This window comes from Podarcis gaigeae, assembly GCF_964106915.1.
Source record: "Podarcis gaigeae genome assembly, chromosome: 1".
Lineage (NCBI taxonomy): Eukaryota > Metazoa > Chordata > Lepidosauria > Squamata > Lacertidae > Podarcis > Podarcis gaigeae.
In genome coordinates, this window is record NC_139678.1 from 125,546,634 (window position 1) to 125,569,293 (window position 22,660).

General features: G+C 41.7%; 1 protein-coding gene across 2 annotated transcripts in view; it reads right to left on the reverse strand.

Moving 5' to 3' along the window:
- Positions 1–22,660, reverse strand: part of SATB2 (SATB homeobox 2) — a 121,770-nt gene that overhangs the window by 4,199 nt on the left and 94,911 nt on the right. For both annotated transcript variants that reach the window (XM_083707949.1, XM_083707950.1), the window contains one exon: positions 16,712–16,909. In XM_083707949.1, coding sequence (XP_083564075.1) covers positions 16,712–16,909 — 198 coding nt within the window. The remainder of the gene's footprint in view (positions 1–16,711; positions 16,910–22,660) is intronic.

The window sequence follows — 22,660 nt, forward strand, 5'->3', positions numbered from 1 at the left end:
CCACACTAGGTGAAGAAGAACCAATCGGTGGCTCCCCACCCCCAGTGGATTTGGCCCTGGGTGCTATATTCAGCTATTCACAGAGTGACAGCCAACATTAGCAAAAACTCAGAGTAAACTCATAGAAATCAATAGGCTTAAATTACTGAAATCCAGGAATTTATAGAGCCAGGCTCCATTTCCACAGATGGGAGCAGACCCATCCCAGAGGAGCACACATTTGCAACTCCATCATTCTCACAGAGCAAGCAGGTCTTGTGAGTGAGTACATCACACCTTCCCTTTAAGCTGGTAGACAGGGCATGGTAACTATTTGGAGAACTTTGTTGCTTCTATCCAGTTCTGAATGTCTTGCAGGATTCCTGAACTCCTGAATTATGACTCCTGAATGCTTTGTCTGCCTCAGTAAAGTCCTGTTTTTTACTAACATGTAAGAGCCCGTGTGTGTGTGTGTGTGTGTGTGTGTGTGTGTGTGTGTAAGAGAGAGAGAGAGAGAGAGAGAGAGAGAGAGAGAGAGAGAGAGTGTTGGGCATGAAACAGGATATAGGGAAAGAGTCTCATGTGAAGTTATGATTTAACAATTCATGGAATTATTGTAATGAGTTTGAACCAGGGATGGCCCGAGATGTTTGACTCTGCCACTGTACGTAAAATGGCCTGGCCTGCTGCTGCAGTTGCAGTACTGTTAGTTGCTCTGGGAGGCCTTTACAGTGGTACTTTGGGTTAAGTACTTAATTTGCTCTGGAGGTCCGTTCTTAACCTGAAACTGTTCTTAACCTGAAGCACCACTTTAGCTAATGGGGCCTCTTGCTGCTGCCGCACCGCCGGAGCACAATTTCTGTTCCCATCCTGAAGCAAAGTTCTTAACCTGAAGCACTATTTCTGGGTTAGCGGAGTCTGTAACCTGAAACGTATGTAACCTGAAGCATAGGTAACCCAAGGTACCACTGTACAGAGGAAAACAAAATAACAGAATGCCACTTCCGACATCAGGAGGAGGGGGTTTTGCGGTTCTCACGACCCATTCACACTCTCGCGGGGCTGACTACAGCCCCGCGAGAACAGGGGAATCCCGGGATCATTAGTATGCATTATTCATCGCGCCAGCCAATCGGCTGGCGGCGGGGCGAGTAAGGGGCATTTAAGGTCAGGATAGCCCATACTCGCCCCTTTCTTTCCTTCCAGCAGCTGTGGTTTCCCTCCCTCCCACCCTTTAGGTTCTAAGCTGGACTTTGCTATGGGCCTCGGCTGGTCGCCGCAAGGGGCCTGGTAGGAATTTTTCCATTTGGCTAATTGGCTATAATTTGGAAGCCACTTGGTTTTTTCGCCTACCTCGTAGCAAACGTCACAACTTCTTGGTTTTGGCGGTTAGGCATTGGCAGGGGTATTGTTATGCAAATGAGATGGGGGAGGAACGCCATCACCTCCCCCAAAATGCTAGGGTAGTTCGTTAAAGGACTCCGGGGGGCGTCGCCTCGTCCGAAACCTACGGAGGCCAGGGCCTAAAGCGCACTCCCAAGTGGTAACCCCTCGGAGAGCGCCCAGGGATGTGCATCTCGGGGGCTCCCCCTGTTGGTGCTTAGCCCTTCCCGGTTATACCGGTTAGTCTGATAGGGCCAATGCCTAAAGCCAATACCGCTCTTACCTGTAATCAATAAAGTTGTGGCCATTTTTCGCCCATTAACCTAAATTCCGTGTCCTGTGTCTTTATTTATTCCATTCAGAGGGAGGGGGCGGGAATAGACACGCAAACAACAGTAAATAAAATAACGTTTGGAGGAGAGAGTTATCTGGTAGGAGAGACAAATGTGGCTACAGTAAACTAGAAAAGCTTCACAAGAGTTTGTAAGCTGATTCCAAATGCATGTGAAATTCATGACAAGCCAAACTTGCTTCCATTTTTTGACTACTGAAATGTACAATACTAGTAACTTTGCTTACAGCAAAAAATATTGAGTCTAAAGCTGCCACCGGTTTAAAAGCACTGAGTTTCTTTAAAAAGCACTGGACAAAATGACATCTCCCAATGTCAAACACCCATCAACTGTTCATATATTCACTACTTTTCAATGTCTTATTCAGGTGTCTCAGATGTAGAGTGTATTAAATCTCTAGAACCTCATTTTAAATGCTGCACTTTGAAAGTGTACGTTTATGCTGAAGGGTGCACTGTGTATTTACATTTTTGAAACAGATGTTTGCAGATGCAATAAACGTACCCATAGAGAACTGTATCATACCATTCTACAGCCTCCAATTTATATAGAGAAGAGCACAACAATAACAACAAAGCTTGGGTAAATAAACGGCACCTTTCAACACAATCTTAGTCTGAGCGTCCTGTTGGCAAGAGTGTTAATTAGATAGAATTTTGTGCCAGGAACCTTTACTAGCTGCTAGGAATGTCTACATGAGAAACTGTAGCAGAAGTTACAATTTGCACCTGTGCTTGTTTTTCCTTTCAAAGCAGTGGTTAAGACTTTATTTTATTTTGCTGTGAAAGGTATTTGTGTCCTTTAGCTAAACAGGGCAGCACTACATTACAAAGCTCCAACAGAAGTATTTTCTTTGAGTTTGTTTGGAGCCGTGATTTAGCATCTTGATGAAATAAAACTCCATTAAATACTGTGATTTAGTTCCATCACTTTTCTTGGACTGCAGAGTATCCTAAGGTTACAAGCTGAGGAAAATTCAAACTGTTATTAAAAAAAAAAAAAAAACCACACATACACACCCCCAAAAAACTGTCTATGAAGTGATGACAAATTACAGACTACAGGTGTTAGATTACATTTTGACTTCAGGCAGGTTTAATATACCTTGGCTTCCTTTTACAATTGCTCACAGCATGTACAGTTATGGACAGGGGAGTTTAAAAAAAAATAGTACTCAATAAATGAAGACCATGTCAAAAGAAATCAATATGAGCGTGCAAAATGGTAGGAAGTCTGACATGGATATATATATGTTCACTTTCATCTAGCTTCCTTTAATATTGTAACCAAAATGCTACTGGCATTTTTCATGTATTGCCTTTTTGAAAAGGGTTTAATAATTGCTTCATGAAGTAAACACTGGTATCACAGATAATTGAACTACCAAGGTGTGATATACATTGAACTTAATTTCATCAAGGCTGAAATATCTCTTTTGAGTCTTTTTTAAAAAATGACATTTATCTGAAAATGTTCCTATTTTTCTGAGGATTTTAGCAAGGAACGGGATTATTATTTTTCTGAGAATTTTAATAAGGAACAGTATTAAATGTATCTGCATGACTTTTAGGCACTAAATTGGGTTTTCTAAGGGCACTAGCTAAATGACCATAATAAATGAATTAAAAAGCATTGCAAAGAATGGGAGGCTGAAGGGAAAAGGTCTTAGCTCAGTGGCAGAGCACATCCTTTGCATGGAGATGGTTCCAAGTCCCCAGCATTTCCAGTTCAATGGCCACATAGCAGATAATGATAGACAGGTTGAGATTTTGGAGAGCCACTGTCAGTCAAATCTTATAACTTGCTGGAATTCCTGTCCACTCAATGTTAGACAGGTGCTATCTCTGTTGTCCTCGAAAACAAACCTCTGTTGTCCTTGAAAAACAAACCTCTTGAGATCTGTTCCAGTGTATCACACACACACACACACACACACACACATTGAAATATGTATTGAAAAGGGTAACAAGAGTAGACAACACCAGTCCAGTGAATACATGGTTTGACTTGGTATAAGGCGGCTTTATATGTCCAGAAAGAAAATAAAAGCGAATCAGTTAAGATACTACTACAGGAAACAACTGATTTTCGATTTCAGTATATTCAGACTAAACGTGACTAATTTCTGCCATTTTCTAATGAAGGTATCACTTTCATCACTTCATTTTTCAAATGCATAAAGATAAACAAAACACAGGATGAGCAAAGATTATCTTCAGTTTATCTGCTTGATTGATTTCATTACGCGGCATTAAAATGTCTGCAAGATCAAAGTTCTGTCTTGTCTCTCTCTATCTGCCTCGTTGTTTGTTACAATCAAGCAGTATGCTGAAGAACATAAGAAGAGCCTCCTGAATCCAGCCAATGTTCTCACAGTAGGCAACCTATTTGCAAACAGGATCTGAACCCAAGAGACCCTTTTTTCCTGTGGCTTCCGGCAACAAGCATTCGGAAGCATGGCTGCCTCCAGAGAGGGAGAAAAATGTTTCTCTATCCAATTCTCCATGCCATGTATAATTTTATAAACTTCTATCCCGTCACCTCTTACTTGCCTTTTCTCTCGTATCAAGCGCTGCAACCTTTCTTCACAGGGTATCGCTCCATTCCCTTGATCATTTTGGTTGCCCTTTTCTGAACCTTGTATTTTCCTCCCATCATTTTTGTAAAACTATACAGTGGTACCTCGGGATACATACGCTTCAGGTTACAGGCTCGCTAACCAAGAAATAGTACTTCGGGTTAAGAACTTTGCTTCAGGATGAGAACAGAAATTGTGCTCCGGCAGTGCGGCAGCGGGAGGCCCCATTAGCTAAAGTGGTGCTTCAGGTTAAGAACAGTTTCAGGTTAAGTACAGACCTTACAGGTACCACTGTAAAACATTTTTTAAAATAAATAAATGTCAAAATTGTGCAAGGGGTGCTGGTCACGGATTCCCCCAAGCTGCTCAATACACTTCTGGATATATAACATTTTAATCCTCCATGGCCAGGCTTGCTGGTAAAATCACCCTATATTCTCAGCGGACACACACATTGCAGTCTAAATGCTAGGAATATGTCATTTCTTTGCAACAGATGAGTGAGTTGATCTCCTCAACAGCTGAATAACAACTATGCATTTGTTTCTCAATAAAGTGGAAGGCCATGACTTGAGCACGTTCTCTTCACTTGCATTTATATAAGCTGAGTTTTGAGTTATGGTTCTGAGTAATTTCACTATGACTTGTTCTTTATAAGAAGAAACGATGCTTAGAAAAATAGCACTAATATTTTATTAACACTAGTCTAGATTATATAGACGGTACGAAGACACCATCTTTATGCATGATTTGCTGCACTATTTCACATAAACCTAGAACAGGAACCAGAAAAAGGATACAAAGTGGCTCAGATGTTTATAGGAATCCCTGTTAAACCATGGTGTTAATCCTCAAACGTGGTTTGAACAAGCAAAGGGATTAGCATAGATCTTGGGCGGTTTACAGGTGTCAAGCACAATGAATGTGTTGCATCTAACATCCATCCCAAAAAATCTGTTCTCTGGAGAAGCCCTAAGAAAAAAATGGGTGTTCCTCACGTATCACAAAAACATATTCGTCCAAGTTAGAAGTTTCCTAGGTGAGTGAACATTAAATGAGACTGGCCTAGTCTCATAAAGAAACCCACTTTGGAACTAGTACTAGTGACCGAAATCTATCTATCTCTCTCTCTCTCTCTCTCTCTCTCTCTCTCTCTCTCTCTCTCTCTCGCACACACACACACACACACACGTACGTTTGGGGGAAGGGGGTTAGGGAAGGAAGGGAAGGAGAAGACTGATTGTAGATTTATTTCTTACAAATTTCCCCATGCAGCCTCCCTGTCCCAAGTGAGCAGATGGTTTAATGTTAGTCAGGGTCAGGAATTGCCCTTGTGGCTTCCTGCCTGCCTTCCTTTGTAGATTATCTAGATCATATTAAGATATGCAGCCCCCAAAATTAGAGAAGCTAAGTAGAGTACTTAAAACACTAGGCAGCCACAGACTTTGTTTCTTGTGCATGCTGAACTCATAACTTATGAATAGTTAGATCTGAACTAAACATAAAAATACTGGCTCTTGGACAACATATTTATGTTATCAAGCACTTCTTTGTCTACATGCAGCCACTTTCTGCCTCCTGTACTTAATCATTTCCCCATTCTCCTTTTCTGGGCCAAATGAGCCACTACACAAAATGCACATGAATCAACCACCATCCTTTCAATGTAGTTATTTGCCAGCCTCGTTTCTACTGATGCCAACAATTTGACAGAAAATAAGAATGTACACATATTCACACAGGCTTTGCCTTGAGAGTCTCCCTATTTTGCATCTAAAATTCTGCTTGAAAGGCTACCATAGATCAAATTACCGTATTTTTCGCCCCATAGGACGCACCAGCCCATAAGGCGCACCTAGTTTTTTGGGGGGGAAATAAAGGGGGGAAATTATTTTTCCCCCAGGCACAGGGCTGGTGCCGGGGGAAGCCCAAGCTTCCCCCGACCCCAGCCCCCAGAACAAGAAGCTCTCCGTGAACAGGCAGCTCCCACGGCTTGCGGAGAGCTGCGCAGAGCTCGAAGCCTGGGGCGCGCTGAGCTCAGTGCACCCCAGGCTTCGGCATGCAGGCAACTTTCCACAAGCCGTGGGAGCCCAGAACTGCGCGAAGCCTGGAAAGCGAGAGGGGTCGGTGCGCACCGACCCCTCTCGCTCTCCAGGCTTCAGCGAAAGTCTGCATTCGCCCCATAGGATGCACACACATTTCCCCTTCATTTTTGGAGGGGGAAAAGTGCGTCCTATAGGGCGAAAAATACAGTAGGTTGTCTAACAAAATGTGGAGGGAAGTGGTGCTGATATATTTGGGAATTTGTTTCACGCACCATTTGTGCATATAGCTAGAAACTTAAATTCAAACAATCATCTGGGCATTAAAATCGATATATGCACTGCCACCACCATGCTTCTTTCTGGTCCATACTACTCTCTTTACGAATTCCAAGCCAGAGTGCCAGGAGAAGACACAACTGGCAGAATTATTCCCAATGCATTACCATAAAATAAGGTGTTTGTTGTATATGAGCATCAGATGGTCATTTATTTACTTGCAGTAGGGTTTGCTATTTATATTTTCTTCCTACAACAAAACATAGCCCTGACCTTTCATTCTATATGCAGTCTTCTTAGTGCCTAGACTCAACAACTTTGTATTCCCTTAATTCCTTGGACCATATCCTCAGTATTTTTAATCCCCTCCCAACCCTGCAGGAAAGGATTTGCATTGCAATTTAATTCACAGACCTGCCTTTAGCACCCATTGTTTCTTAGCTCCTTGCTTTTCATTCCACTGCTTGCCTGCTTTGTCTTACTCCCTTAAATGATGTTGACTCTGCCTAGTCCCCTTGCCTGCCCAGTAGTCCTGTTTCAGCTCCCCTTTCCAGCATAAATCCTCTCCAGTCTTAGGTCATTTGTGGCTTTTTCCATCTACCTTTTTAGCAAGTCTCAATACCTGACAAATAACAGCAGGCACTGAAAAAGGCTATAGGTGTGCAACATTTTCAAAGCTTGTGAAATTATTGTTCTATATGTATTTCACGACTATGAATCAAAGCACCAAATTCTACTCTCTCACATCGCAGCAAAGTATTAAATTCCCTGCTGATTCTTCTAGGTCTAAACTAAGGAAAGTATTTTACTAAAGGAAATCTCCGAGGTCAACTAGCAATTAACTGAAAGGTTCTGATTGAATATACTATTGACTGCTCTCACATCAGGCAGCTTCCTGTTTATTATACCTTATGGGCTGACTAGGTGCCAAGACATTAAGCTGTCAATAATGTATTAATAGGGAACTATCCCCCTCCCCCATTTGCCCAACAAATCCTCACATATTAAGGCCCATGATGAAATGATGAAAATCCTCACAATTAATGTAAATTAGTTCTTTGGGTTATTAAAACATGGAAAAAATAATGAACAATGTGAAACACTTCAGAAATTGAAATACACAGACCAAATGACCTGATTGGGACTATTTCCTAAAATCTTTGTATAATTTACATAAAGCATAAATTTACTTTAGATATCTGTCCTAATTTAGTATGCAGATTAATAATTCACCTTGCTCAACAGACAATGTATGGTATTGTGATTGTTTTCCTTTAAAATATGTCGTGGATTTCCAAAAATGATATCCAGCACCTTTGATAACTTATTCAGAATACACCTAAACTGAACATACTGAACATTGTGTGCAATATACCTAACATACCACATAAAATGTCATAACTGCTGGTATATGAATGCTGCCAGCAGTCCTCAAGATCACAAATCATTGCACATGGACATTTTTAATTCACAAACAAGTAGGCCTCACTTATAATAATTTCTGTCAACCTGACAGTTTCCCTTCTGGTGTTTTGGGTGCACGAAGAGCAATCATATGTTTAAGATGTTCATAGGGAATTTGAACTCATAATAGTTTTTTCCCCAAAGCAGAGAACAACAGGTTGTGCAAACACTTCTTATATCATAACTGTGTGTTTAGTGAGCTGATGCGTCAGTTAGTAAACTAGTGCTGCCACATAAATTGCCACTGTCCTGTGCTGCAGATTCTTCACTGAAGAGACATGCTTGGATCCTGATTGCATCCAACTGCTCTTGGCACCACCACGTTAGTTCAATCCAGCTTTTTGAACAGTTAGGGAAGGCTGGGATTTTTTTATGACAAGTGGGATGAAGCTACATAGATTGCGCCACTTCAAGTTATCCTGAATAACTCTGCCATACTTGCTACACCTGCTTCCATTTCTACCACTACAATGAAAAGTCTCTTTGGATTCAGGCTATCAATAAACCCATAAATAAGTTAATAAACCTCCCTTTCTCTGTTAGCTCTTTTAGTGTGACAAAGGTTTGTGTAAGTCAAACACTTGCATACATCATCATCATCATCATCATCATCTAAATTTGTATACCACCCTTTATCCAAAGATCACAGGGTGGTTCACAACATAAAAATACAAAATGAGAACATAAAATACATAATAAAACAAAAACAAGCCAATAACCCCCTCCCACAAACACATTTAAATGGCCATAGAATGTTAATCAGCCTAAGGCCTGGTTACAGACAAATGTTTTCATCTGTCGCCTAAAGATATGTAACTAAGGTGAGCTTCCGCGAGAAGACACAAGTGGGAAGCCATCACAGAAAAGGCCTCTTCTTGCGTTGCCACCCTGACATCTCATGGAGGAGGCACACAGAGATGGGCCTAAGATGATGACTGCAGAGTTTGGGTCAGTGCATGTGGGGAGAGACAGTCCTTGAGGTATTGCAGTCCTGAACCATTTGTAGCTTTATTGGTCAAAAGCAGCACTTTGAATTGGGTCCGGAAACTAACTGACAGCTAGTGCAGTCAGGCCAGAAAATCACCCAAAGCCATCAGTAGACCCTTTGGATCAAATAGCCTCCAAGGGTGGACCATTCCAATAGGTCCTCTGCCTCTGAGGTGGGGAAAAGGCACTGAAAGCCTAAATCTCAGCAGGAAGTGATCTGACCGTGACAAGGAACGGATGTCAATATCCCTCACTTTCAGATCACCCTCTTCCTGCCCAGTAGAGAAAACAAGGTCCAGAGTGTGGCCTGCCACTTGAATTGGGCTGGTGACATGCTGGGACAGCCCCATGGTCATCACAGCACCCTAGAGCAAGCTGCCTCGGCATGGATGAGACTGCTGGGCAGCATGGTGGACAGTAAACCAGCAGAATCCCTAATCTGTCCCGTTTGCCCAATGCCAGGAGCACACTCTTTATCACTTTCACAAATAAAAAGTTTGTCTGATTTTTCATTTCCCCTACCAACATCAAGCAGACACTAAGTTAAATTTAATTAACGATTTACAACAAACAGTGAGAAATTATTTAGAGAGGACTTCAAGTCCTTAGCATTCAAGGGTCTAAAAAAAGTATTATATAAAGAAAACTTTTAATGAATTGAATAGAGAAAAGCACTTTAATTAAATGCTGTCAAAGAGGATTGTATTAATGACTGCACACAGAGGAATTTAAAGCAAGCCAAGTATATTTAGCAAATAGGAACTGGGCTTTAGAAGGCTGTAACTATTTATGCTTCCAGAACTGCAATGCATCTAGATCACAGTGCCAAGTGAAACCAGTTATGTTATTAGATATGATTTTATTTATTGAGGACTATTAAAATTTCAAATGTGACAGGGAAAACATTTTTCACTTTCAAAATGAAACAAAATTATTTCCGCTTGTAGGAGGGAAAATAAATAATAAATAGTAATAATTACTTAGCACTTAACTGCTGGTGGGCTGTCTATACACATATTTGAAAGGCGGTGTGGAAATTTCTCCACGTCTCTTCGTAGTGCTATGCAATCCAATGCATTTCTTCTCAGAAGTACACCCCACTGAATTCAGTGTGACTTATGCCCAATGTGTACAGGACTGCAGCATTATAAAAAGGTAAAGGGACCCCTGACCATTAGGTCCAGTCGTGACCGACACTGGGGTTGCAGTGCTCATCTCGCTTTATTGGCCGAGGAAGCCAGCGTACAGCTTCCGGGTCATGTGGCCAGCAGGACTAAGCCGCTTCTGGTGAACCAGAGCAGCACACGGAAACGCCATTTACCTTTCGCCGGAGCGGTATCTATTTATCTACTTGCACTTTGACGTGCTTTCAAACTGCTAGGTTGGCAGGAGCAGGGGCCGAGCAATGGGAGCTCACCCCGTCGCAGGGATTCGAACCACCGACCTTCTGATCAGCAAGCCCTAGGCTCTGTGGTTTAACCCACAGCACCACCCGCGTCCCAATAATGCATCAGCATTATAGAGCAATCCTAAAGTCATAAGAAGGTTTATTCTGGTACGTCCACTGAAAGTTCAGCAGCTGTGGATGGTGTTCTGCCACTGAAGGGGTGGATCACCTTCTCAGGGATCTAAGCCCCCTTGTTTCTCCAATATACTCCCAAAAAGACTCTTTCAGCTGAGGTTGGCATAATCATTTTCCTCCACAGGAACACAGGAAGCTGCCCTACACTGGTTGGTCCATCTAACTCAGTATTGTCTACACGGACTGGCAGCTGCTCTCCATGGTGCAGGCAGGGAACTCTCCCAGCTCTACCTGGAGATGCCAGGGATTGGTCTTGAGATCTTCTGCATGCAAAGTGGATGCTTCACCACTGAGCTGTGCCCCACTGGAGTCAATAGGAAGGGAACACCTGATGACACACTCTACTTTGGATATTATTTGTGTGCAGTCGGATACAGGGAGAAGCGATTCTTGAGATATGTTGGCCATAGGCCCTTTAAGGTTTTTTAAATTGAAACTAGCACTTTGAACTGGGCCTAGAACTGACAGTAATAAACTTCCACAAATATAAATAAGCCTTTCCAACATGCTTATCAGATTATTACCGTATTTTTCACTCTATAGGACACACTTTTTCCCCTCCAAAAATTAAGGGGAAATGTGTGTGCGTCTTATGGGGCGAATGCAGGCTCCTTGGCTTCAGCAATAGCAACGCTCCCTCTGCGCTCCGGAGGCTTTGCGTTGCTTTCGCTAAAGCCTGGAGAGCGAGAGGGGTCAGTGTGCACCAACCCCTCTCGCTCTCCAGGCTTCAGGGATAGCCGCTTGAAGCAAGAGATCCCGCTGCGCTCCAAAGGCTTGGGGATAGCCGCCTGAAGCCTCCGGAGCGCAGCAGGAGCTCCCGCTGCGCTCCAGATGCTTCGGGTTGCCTTCACTGAAGCCTGGAGAGCGAGAGGGGTCGGTGCACACCGATCCCTCTTGCTCTCCAGGCTTCGCTTCGCTGGAGAGGCGCTGCACAGTTTTCCCTCTCTGCGCAGCGCCCCTTCAGCGAAGCGGGAGGAGAAATGGAAGGGGCTCCGTTTCTCCTGCCGCTTCGCTGAAGGGGCGCTGAGCAGAGAGGGAGAGCTGCGCAGCGCCCCTTCAGTGAAGCGGCAGGAGAAATGGAAGGGGCTCCGTTTCTCCTGCCGCTTCGCTGAAGGGGAGCTGAGGGAGGGAGAGCTGCGCAGCGCCCCTTCAGTGAAGCGGGAGGAGAAATGGAAGGGGCTCCGTTTCTCCTGCCGCTTCGTTGAAGGGGTGCTGAGCAGAGAGGGGGGGATTTTTTTTTTCCTGTTCTCCCCCTCTAAAACAAGGTGCATCCTATGGTTGGGTGCGTCCTATAGAGTGAAAAACCTGGTAATAGCCAAGCAGCTACCATACTTCAGTCAACCCATTCTACTAACTAGGAACACAGATTCTATATAGAATAGATTCGACATGTTTTATGTTTTTAGATATGCTGTAAGCTGCCCAGAGTGGCTGGGGAAATCCAGCCAGATGGGCGAGGTATAAATAATAAAATCATCATCATCATCATACAGTGCCTTTCAACCAAATGGTTGATCTGGCCCAGAAAACTTACTACTTTGTTCCTTCCACTGTGCTCAATACTTTCTGCCCTCATCCCAGAAACTGTATCCAACAGATGTTTACTCCATTTTGTTATAAGAGCAGATCCATGTAACCCAAAGACAGCAGCTCAGTCTGTATTTTTGCATTGTGCTAAGGAGCATAACAAAAATCATGCACAATTTTTGGTGTTAGTTTTCTGACTTACTGATCTTGTTTCTATTCCTATGGAAGATTCTGCTCAATTAATATCCAGTTATTAGAGTATATTATCTGACCTGGACGGCTTCAGCTCTGGCATTTTTCTCTCTAGAAATTAGTTTCTATGTTGTTTGGAAATTGAAACTGCTGAAAATGCAGTTGCCCAAGTAAGCTGCAAATAGCATATTATTACAGCACTGGAAAGTTTGCACTCGTTACCAGTACATTTCTCAAGCATAAAATTAAGGTGCTGGGTTTGTCCTTTAAAGTCTTAAATAGCTTGGGATCAGCACGTTAAAGAGGGATGTTAAAGAATTCTCTGTGAGTTTTGTTGAGGAGGCACGAGTTCAAAAATGGCAAAACAATCTGAGATACTTTTCCAATAATTAATTAAGTATAATACATAACTAAGGAAGTTTCTCCTCTTCCCAATGTAAGTTATAGTACGATTATAATGGAAGTTGCAAACATAAGTCTTAATAAAAATCTGAAGCAAGTTCTAGCCACATTAGGCATGAATGTTAAACAAAAACAGCTGAAATGGCGTGATAGGTAGGTTTGGCTTCAACAGTAAAATTTCAGTGGCTTTCCACTGCAATTGTAATAACTATCTATCATAAGAAACTCTACTGGATATTTTAGATTCAAATATAAAAGGCCTCTTTGCCTGTTGTGTGTAGCTTATTGGTTTTATCAAAGTGCGTGTAAAGCTTTTAGGAACTAAGGTTCTAAGCTTCTATAAGCTGTCATGAAACATCCAAATAGAGCTTATTAAAAAGTAAAGTGGTCAAACATTCATTAAAACTAAAACCGCAGTGCATAGCCACACATTTCTCCAAGTGGTGAGGCATCAGTTTTTGAAAAGATGGCAACTCAGAAGGCAACTATTTCACTTCAAGCATTTGACTTAATTTTACACACTTTCATTAAAATAGCTTTATTTTTTTGAGGCCTCAAATGCCCTCTCTCAAAAGCTTTAAGATGAACCATTCAATTAAGTGGCATTAATACTGTAACCAATATTGACAATGTACTTTGGTTGCATATTACTAATCAAACAAAAATTTGGGAAGGCAAATGAATAACTTTTTAAAGGTAGGGATCATGCTGGGCAAGTTGGAACTTACGACAGGACGATCCTTTGGGGGAAAGGATATTTATATCTCCCTAACCCTCAAGAATGAGTCATACATACTGGAAAATATTAGACAACATTAAACTGAAAGTACTCTGCCTTTAATTAGAACTTAATCTGTTGCCTAGGCTTTTCCTCTAAGTTTTAACTATATAATAGTTTCCTGCATTGTACTTTTAAAAAGTATTTTACAATTATAATACAAATGAATACATGCTGAGATTTCTGTAGCTTTCCAGGTCTAAAGAGCAAATGTTATTGTTTTTGTCTGTTTTATTGTTGCAACCTGCTCGTGTCTTTGGATGAATGGCAAGATTAAAGTTTTTAAAAGAAATAAACTAAGTCATACTTAGGCACATTGAAATAAATGGATTTAAGTTACTTAAGTCCATTTCCTTAAGTGAGTCAGTTCTGATTATGACTAATGTTGGTTATTACCAAGTAAAATAATATTTTCACCATAACGTTTTGCCCACCTGCCTTATGTGCTTTGTAGATTGGACATCTTACACACTGCTTTAAAATCATAATTTGACTGAAAATAAGGACTGAGGATTATTTAAGCATTTTTCTCTATCCCTTTAATGCCATGAAGAAATTACAGAAAGTCTATAAAACTTAGATGAATAATCCTGATTTTAGGCACAACTTCTGCATGTTTTTTTGCATGCAGCCCACCAGGGGAAGGTACATAAACTGGTGGAGGGGAAGTGGTCCAGCTGCTGTAACTGCTCCACAGTGTGTGGACCTGGGAATAGCTGCCTAGCCATTACGTTGGTGTGCATAGATATCCAGAGCTGTAGAAGTGACTGTGTTACCTTTCACAATAAATACTTAAATACTCTCCTTTAGCTGAGATGCCCTCTTGATATGCACACTGTCTAAAAATGCCTACCACCAAGAGCTACCATATCAGGAAATGTGAACCGTAAAGGCAATGTTCAGGTGTTCTTAATATCTTCACATTAAAAAACATTTTAAAGTAGTTCGTTTTGAGAATTATTTTTACCTTATATCAGCATTAACAGAGTTAGGGATCACAGAAGTTTTAGTGGCAAATTTTTGCTTCTGCATCCTCAGCACTAAGACTGGCACTAAGACTAAGAGTCAGCAACAGGTTAAAGCAACTTCACCAGTCTCAGTGCTGGAACTGGTAAAGTTAATGCCCTATCTCCATTGTCTTAGTATTCAATTGAGTGGGGATTAGAGCTGTTAATCATGGTAGAGGAAAGGATGTGTTGCTCCTTCTCAGTGATAGTATTCATCCCTTTAGATAGATGATCTCAATTAAGAAAGTTCTAAGAAGCCTGAAGGAGGGGTGCGGGTGGCGCTGTGGTCTAAACCACTGAACCTAGGACTTGCTGATCGGAAGGTTGGCGGTTTGAATCCCCACGACAGGGTGAGCTCCCATTGCTCGGTCCCAGCTCCTGCCCACCTGGCAGTTTGAAAGCACGTCAAAGTGCAAGTAGATAAATAGGTACTGCTCTGGTGGGATGGTAAACGGTGCTTCCGTGCGCCGCTCTGGTTCACCAGAAGCGGTTTAGTCATGCTGGCCATATGACCCGGAAGCTGTCTGCGGACTAACGCCAGCTCCCTCAGCCTATAGAGCGAGATGAGCTCGCAACCCCAGAGTCATCCGCGTCTGGACCTAATGGTCAGGGGTACCTTTTCCTTTACCTTTAAGATGCTTGAAACCATGAAACGCAAACGTTATTACAGAATGAAAGACACAAAACATACATCGATTGCAATTGTTGCTGTTATACTAACTTTATCATTTATTGTAGCAGTCTTCCTCCTTATCTTTGGCATTCATTATTCAACTTGAATTGTGATATAAATTAAAATAAAACAGCTACACATAGTTTCTAAAATTTGGATTACTGCAAGTATATGAAGAAAAGAAGGGAAAAGACAAAACATCTCTGCATATTAATAAGACATGTTGCTTAATGGACTCCTTTAGCAGTATAGCAGTTACTGAAAACCCATGCATCCCAGTGACAGAACAATCTAAGCACAGCAACATTTGGGAAGAATTAATATTAGCTTGAACAAAGAAAACAGTTGGATTAAATGCATTTACTGTCACGTACAAACCCCAATGAGCATGAGTGTGATGGCATCAATTTTGTGCATTTGATACTGGTTGTCACTGATTATTTCTGGTTAATTGTGTAATAGAGATTGTCACTGCCAAACCAATATCACGATTTAGCATCAGGTTAACAGAACGCAGGAGGCTTATCAGATAGGCACAACAATACCTTAAGTGCAGCATCCCCAAAACACAGATCGAATGTTTCAGCTGTGTTGGAGAGTCTCCGGAGTTTTGCTATTTATAGCTGCCAGCTGGTTCCAGTTATTTTTCTTCATTTTTCATATTTTGATTGTAATAAATAATTAATTCAAGGCTTTGTAACTTGCTGACAAATACAAATGCATCACATTGCAATGCAGTGTAACGTGTCACTAGAAACTACACACACTATGCAGAAAAGTAATGTGCTTGAAGAGTTTCAAAAGTAGGCTAAATTATCAAGGTCAACCATTAAAAAAAAAACTAGCTCCAAAAGACCACCTACATCGGTTACTAGAGCCTACTTTCAAGACTGGTAATTTTTATTTGAAATCAAATTTCTATTTAGTAGCCATCTGTGATTAAATATGGGTTAAAGGAACAGACACCTTACCAACCCTTCCTTAAACGTATGAAAAACATAGAATTTAATTTAAAAAACATTTCTTTAAAGAGAAAAAGGAGGAGGAAGAGGAGGAAGACAAACTTCTTCACATCCCATCACGTACCCTGCTCCTACTTCATAACTTGGAAACTGAATTTGAAAATATAAAAGGGAGCAGTGCCACTTTCTAATCATTAGTCTAATGAATTGTGCCAGAAGAATACATAAAAAAGACACTGGACAGCGACCCAGGTACCAATGCAAAGACATAACTCTAAAATATTGTAGTCTCAAGCTAGCTCTCTTTGAAATAGAACACAGGCTCATGAATACACAAACACACCTGCTTCTAACATCACTATCTTGATCCCTAAGGCAATCCAGGAATCTTTTCACTGAAAAAGACACTGGAAGTTTTGTGCTTCTAGATCTGGAAGATGCTGGAACCATTTGTTTTTTTCATTCTTTTACTAGTTGACGTGGGACAAAGAATCATTTTAAAATGGACAGTTAGAGCACTGACCTGCACAGGCTCAGGGGTAAGCTGGACTACATGCTGCATACGTTCACTGTGATGATGCCTGGATTCCTCTTCATAGATCACATCCCTCTCATGCTGCGGAAGATTCAGGAAGCGCCGGATGGTGCACAGATTTTCCCAAAGTGTACGGTTCTCTGGACTTGGGTTTTCCTTCCAACGGAGCAGCTCACACAGCCAACCCTGCAGTGGAAAGTTAAAATAACGGACGTTTAAGTACTAGTAAACTGGTGAACGACATAATGGTTGTAGGGACTGCTTATTTTATTGTGCTGCTATGATTTATCACACGTGCCACTTCCAATACTTGCTACCTATTTAGCATAGCTCACATTATAGTGCTCAGAATCATTACAAACTGATTCACCAGTTTGGTAATTATAATCCTGCTGCATAACATCTTCCAAGTTACCTAGTACATACATATCGTGCACTTGTGATATGTTCGCTAATGGCAAATTTTGACCTTTTTCTAATAGTTCAGGACGCTTCAGTTTTGACCCAGATGGGATCCCTTATTCTTGCTCCACTGGACAATAGAGGCAGCTTGTGGCACTTCCATGCATGTCTGATACTGAATCACCCAGTGTGAAATCTCATTCACACAAATCTTCCGTGTGCTAGATGAGGGAGAAAAAAAACATGATATATATTGACTACACCAGTTATGAGTGTGTCTGCATGCATCTGTGGTTTCATGGACTGATATGAGGGAACTTGGCACCCAGGCAGAATCCAAGAAGGGAGACTCATTGAGAGAAAGTCCTAAAACAATCAGAGAGGAAACCTGCATTCTATGCAGTACTGATCATTACCAGACAGACAGCTAAGGATGAACAACTCTGTCAATTTTGGTTTCTCATTTTATCATTTTCCAATCTAAAGTTCACTCCATTTCTGTATCAGTTTGTGATTTCGTATTCTTTATTTTTAAATGATATGCATTTATCCTAATAAACATCTCTGAATGTATTGCTGCCTGCAATATGCACTCTATTGTCAGATAACTGCATTGCAAATTTCATTAATGTACAAATTTACAAGGAGAGGTGAGTTTTGCTTGCATATTGATTCAGGAAGGGCAAATTTGATGAATTTGCATTCAAAAGTGAACCAAACTAATTTCTCCCACTGCCCTGCAAACAGTTTGGAAAAGCACAAAGGAGAGACACAGGGAGAGTATGCCTGCGTTACGGTCAATAACTAGAAAACCTGGAAAGCAGTAGACCCTGCATTCAAAATCTTTAAAGAATGTAGGAAGTTGCCTGGAACTATGATTGCCAGGATATTTTGTAGAGTTCCTTGGGAACCCCTACATAGCTAAGTGAAGAAAAAGCTTAGAAGACACTGAACCAGGCAGTCTATTCCCACCTCTACCTCAGATTCACCTACTGTAATTTTTGATGGATTTACATGTATTTTATTGGGAAATCATGAACAGAACCTCCCTATAATAACCAACAGTTTGATTACTGCCCATGCCCTTATATGAGGTGTAGGGGAGAGGTAGTACCTGTGGTGGAGGACACATCTGGCTCATTTTGGGGTAGTTTGTCCACCTTTGGTCCCTACTCAGCACAGCTTTCACCTGTGGCTCCTAGAAACTGTCAGCATTAGACAGCGACCACACCCTGGGAATGGCTTCGAGAGTAACTGATGGGTCTCAAACCCTCAGTGAGTTAGAGACTTCCTCTGCATGCGAAGACAGGCTTTGGTGGATTGAAAGGACGAGACCAACTAAGGGTCTAACAGTCAAGAAGGCAGTTCCTGCATATGCTATAGAGCAGGCATAGGCAAATTCAGCCCTCCAGATGTTTTGACACTACAATTCCCATCATCCCTGACCACTGGTCCTGTTAGCTAGGGATCATGGGAGTTGTAGTCCCCAAACATCTGGAGGGCCAAGTGTGCCCATGCCTGCTGTAGAGGGAAGTGAGGGGCAGGTGGGGTTCATCAATCTGGGAAGGTAGCCCATCTAAGAGAAGGAAAACTTTGATCCTAAACCTCCGCTGCCTTGTGGGATATCTTCAAGAGAAGAAAAGGCAAAGGAGTAGAGTCCCTAAGATGGTTGGATGGAACCTTGTATGCCTCCTTCCAGCAACTCCTTCAGCCAAGTTGGTGCCAAATGTATTGCTCTGTTTTCCTTTCAGCCACTTCAGTGAGGTTGGAGGATATTGTTTTCTGCCCAGGACTTTCATACACACTGCCCAGGCATGTATCCCATCGAGGTCACTTTGGTGCTGCTAATGCAACGGTTTGACCCCATTGTCTCTCCAATACCATTATAAGAAATGATTAATGTAACCCATAGGGCAGAAAGACACTACTTGTTAATAGGTGACAAACTTTCTCACCTTTATCCACTTACGTGTATAGAGAAAGTGCAAGTATATTGAATGGTTTTTTAAATACACAGAACATCTGTAAACTTTGATGCAAAAAAAATATCTTTGTTAACACCTGTAGGCAGCCTTGCATAGCAATGACTGAATCATCCCTTTCTTGTGGCTTTATGAGAGTAAATTCAACATAATAATGAAGCAACATACAAAACATGCATTTCCTAACTTTCATTAAGTAAAATATTTCGACAGTTCTACAGCCCATCATCTCAAGTGATTGTCTGGATTGTCTAAACACTGAACTAACCATATCTCCATCCTGTTAAAATCCATGGGGCCTGAGCAATTTCAATGGGGTTGTGTCAATTTAATATTTCGAGCTGGATCTTGTTTTCTTAAGGTTAAATATGTCTTTCTTCAAAACTGTTGTATGAAAGGACCTGACTAGAAAGGCTTTTCACAAGCCAAAAAAGGAATTGAAAGATTTGGTGTAACAACCTGATGCAAGGTGCTATTAAAGAGACCTCATATGATATCACATCGTTGTTTGTCTAACTCTCCACTGTGTCTTCTGCCTTTACCCAAAAAAAAAAAGGAAAAGGAAAAGGAAAGGGGGGGGGGAGGCAAGATTTGATTATCTCCGCTGCATCAGCCAAGACAGCAACACCAGCTGTTCTCATTGTGCAGCCTCTTCCTCACGGCCTACATGTTAATAACCTGATCATTCCATTTTCTCCTTCAACTGCCGGCTGCAGCACAGCGAAGAGACAAAAACCCAGGCCCATCTGCAGCAGCTGTAGGCACTGAACTGTGAAGCCACTGGGGATTTATAAACTAATCTGTAACACAACACTGCCTTGTTTTTACAAGTGAGAGGCCACATTTGTGCAGACCCGATCTTTTCTTGCAATAAGCTGCCGGGGGGGGGGTTATGAAAAGGAGATATCTAATTATTTGCTTGGAATAAATATCTGCATTTGGTATTTTAGTTGGTATGTTGCTAACCATAGAATCAGGTGATGGCTGATTTTCCACCAATATTCTCTTGCCCATACCCCCAAATCCTGTGTACCTCTTTAATAACAATTTAAAACAAACAAACAAGAACAAAATTCTCGGCTCTAAAGTGTTTTCTCAGGGGTTCCGCAGTACGAAGGAAATAATTTTTGAAATGTAAAATAAACCATCTGTGGTGGGGGGAGAAGCTGCTATTTCTCCATCCATTTTACTGATCAGAGTAAGTCTCCAACTGCACACTTTCAAATGTTTAAAGCAGGTATGGTTAAAACTTCCCAAGGGAAACTGTAAGAGAGACTTACAACCTTAAAGAAACTTTTTAAAGGGTAAGTAAAATCCCACACCTGTTCAAAGTCAACGTTCTGAGTGATCTAAACCCAAAGACCTACTGATCTGTCAGAGCAGGCAGTTATATTAAGAGAAGGCTCCATTTGAAAAGAGACCCGTGACAACTTACTGCTACCATTTTTGCTTGTGATCTTGGAATGCCTCACACAACAGTCAGCTGCATTTGATTGATAAGCACTGCTATAATCTGCACTCATTACAGTCACTTAGCCTGACACTATAGGCCTCATTATAGTCTATGTGCTCTCTGCCATTAGTCTTTAGGAAGCATAGTGCTCAATTTGCCAAGCAACTTGCAAGGTCTTGACCGTGGAGCTATTAAGGAGAAAACTAGACTGCAGTGTGACCATGTGTGCAGATATGAGCAAACCAAATTAATTTCTGGCAAGGGAAGCTACCAGGCAAAGATCCCATCCTTAGGACACCTGAGAACGTCTCAATTCCCCAGTGGACGTAAGCTAATGGCATGTTTAGCAGAGCTCAGTTCTGAAGGTGAATCACATTCCTGTTATTTAGGGAAATATTAATCCAGTTTCCCCAGAAACTCTTTGCTTGGCTGATCAGATTAAGGGATCTAGCCTCCTATGGCACACACACCACAGCAGGTCCCAAGAAATCTGTGATACTTCACAGCCTCAGACATATTGCACCATGTATACCCAGCTGCTACAATAATTAGCTTATGAATGTATCAGCTGGTTCTGCGATTTTTATAAATAATAACTAACCTACAGAGCAGAAAGATTTTCATGAGTCTAATATTAGCAAGAAATTGCTAAGCCTTCCTAACTCCGTAATGTCATTGTGCTAAATGCCCTCTTCATGCTTGCAATTTTATACTACTGGGCCTCCCTCTGATGCCATTTATAAATATTTATTTGGCATCAGCACTGGCAATTCATTTGTGTCAGTTTCTTTCACAACAGCTATTACTTGTTTTCTCTCTGTTTCACAGCCTACTTGTACACTTATCTACAACAAATCTTTTAGTCACTGTTGTCCTCGCCCTCCATCTATTTACCCAAACTGTCTTTCACTCATCCATCCAGGACTATATATTCAGCTCCACTGAACAACAGATTTTAGCTTTCAACGTGGCTAATATTTGAGAGAACCCTATGCTACCAAAAGTCCCATCTCATCAACATACACAATGCCCAAACAAACAGAAGCCACCAGGTAAGAAAGTGTGTGCACTCTGCTGCTGTTGTTGTTTTCTATTTAAATAATCTTAGCGTGCCATCCAAGAAAGTTTTGCAGTACCAAGCAAAAAAAAAAAAGTGTAAATGTCAAATAAAACAGTGACAGATGACAGTATTCTCTATTGAATAGCACCGTTGCTTCGTGCATGTTCGATGAGAACTCATGAATTATTAATAAATAAATCTCCCTTTTCTTTTTTTCTTTTTGTTTAAACCCTCAAGTTGTGTGTGGGGGGGTATTCAGGGAGGTGATAGCAGTCCATGTGTGTTTTTATTGAGCATTCCAAGAGAATTGCTTCCATGCAAGGAAATGCTGATACAGTACAGAATTTCTCTGGAATGGAAGCATTCGTGTTGATTTCAGGCTTTTGGCTAATGTTCCTGGTGACATTGTTTTAGGAAAGACAGGTTGTGATTTGAGGGCCCGATCTCCACTTGGTGGAATAAAGACATGTGGACACAGTGTATAAGGTTAATGGGCAAGAAAAGGCCACAACTTTATTGATTACAGCATGTGAGAAGGTATTGGCTTAGGCATTGGACCACAGAAGATTTGACTCCACCCACTCGGAGAGGGGTGAGTCTGAAGAGGGGTTAACCACCAGTCGGGGGAGCCTGTTAATGCTAATACAACTATAAGCTCTCCCCTGATGTCACCAAGGGTCGTTCCATGGCCCTCCGCCACACAGGCATCGGACAGGATCCACGACCGCCGGATTCCTTTAATGGAATACCCAAAATCGAAGGGGTAGGCGATGGCCACACCTTGCCCTTCCACACACCAACAACACATTCCAATGCCTAACTGCCAAATACCAAGAAAGTTGTGACAAATTGCTACGAAGTAGGCGGGAAAAAACCAAAAGGCCGGTGCCAATTTGCCAGTTGGAAAAACTCCTACCAGGCCCCCTGGGCAACCTGGGCGACAAACCATAGGTCCGTAGCAAGGTCAAGAGAAAAGCTAAGCCCTAAAGGGAGTGGTGGGTGGGTGACGTGATGCGAAAAGGTGAGTGCAATGGGCAGAA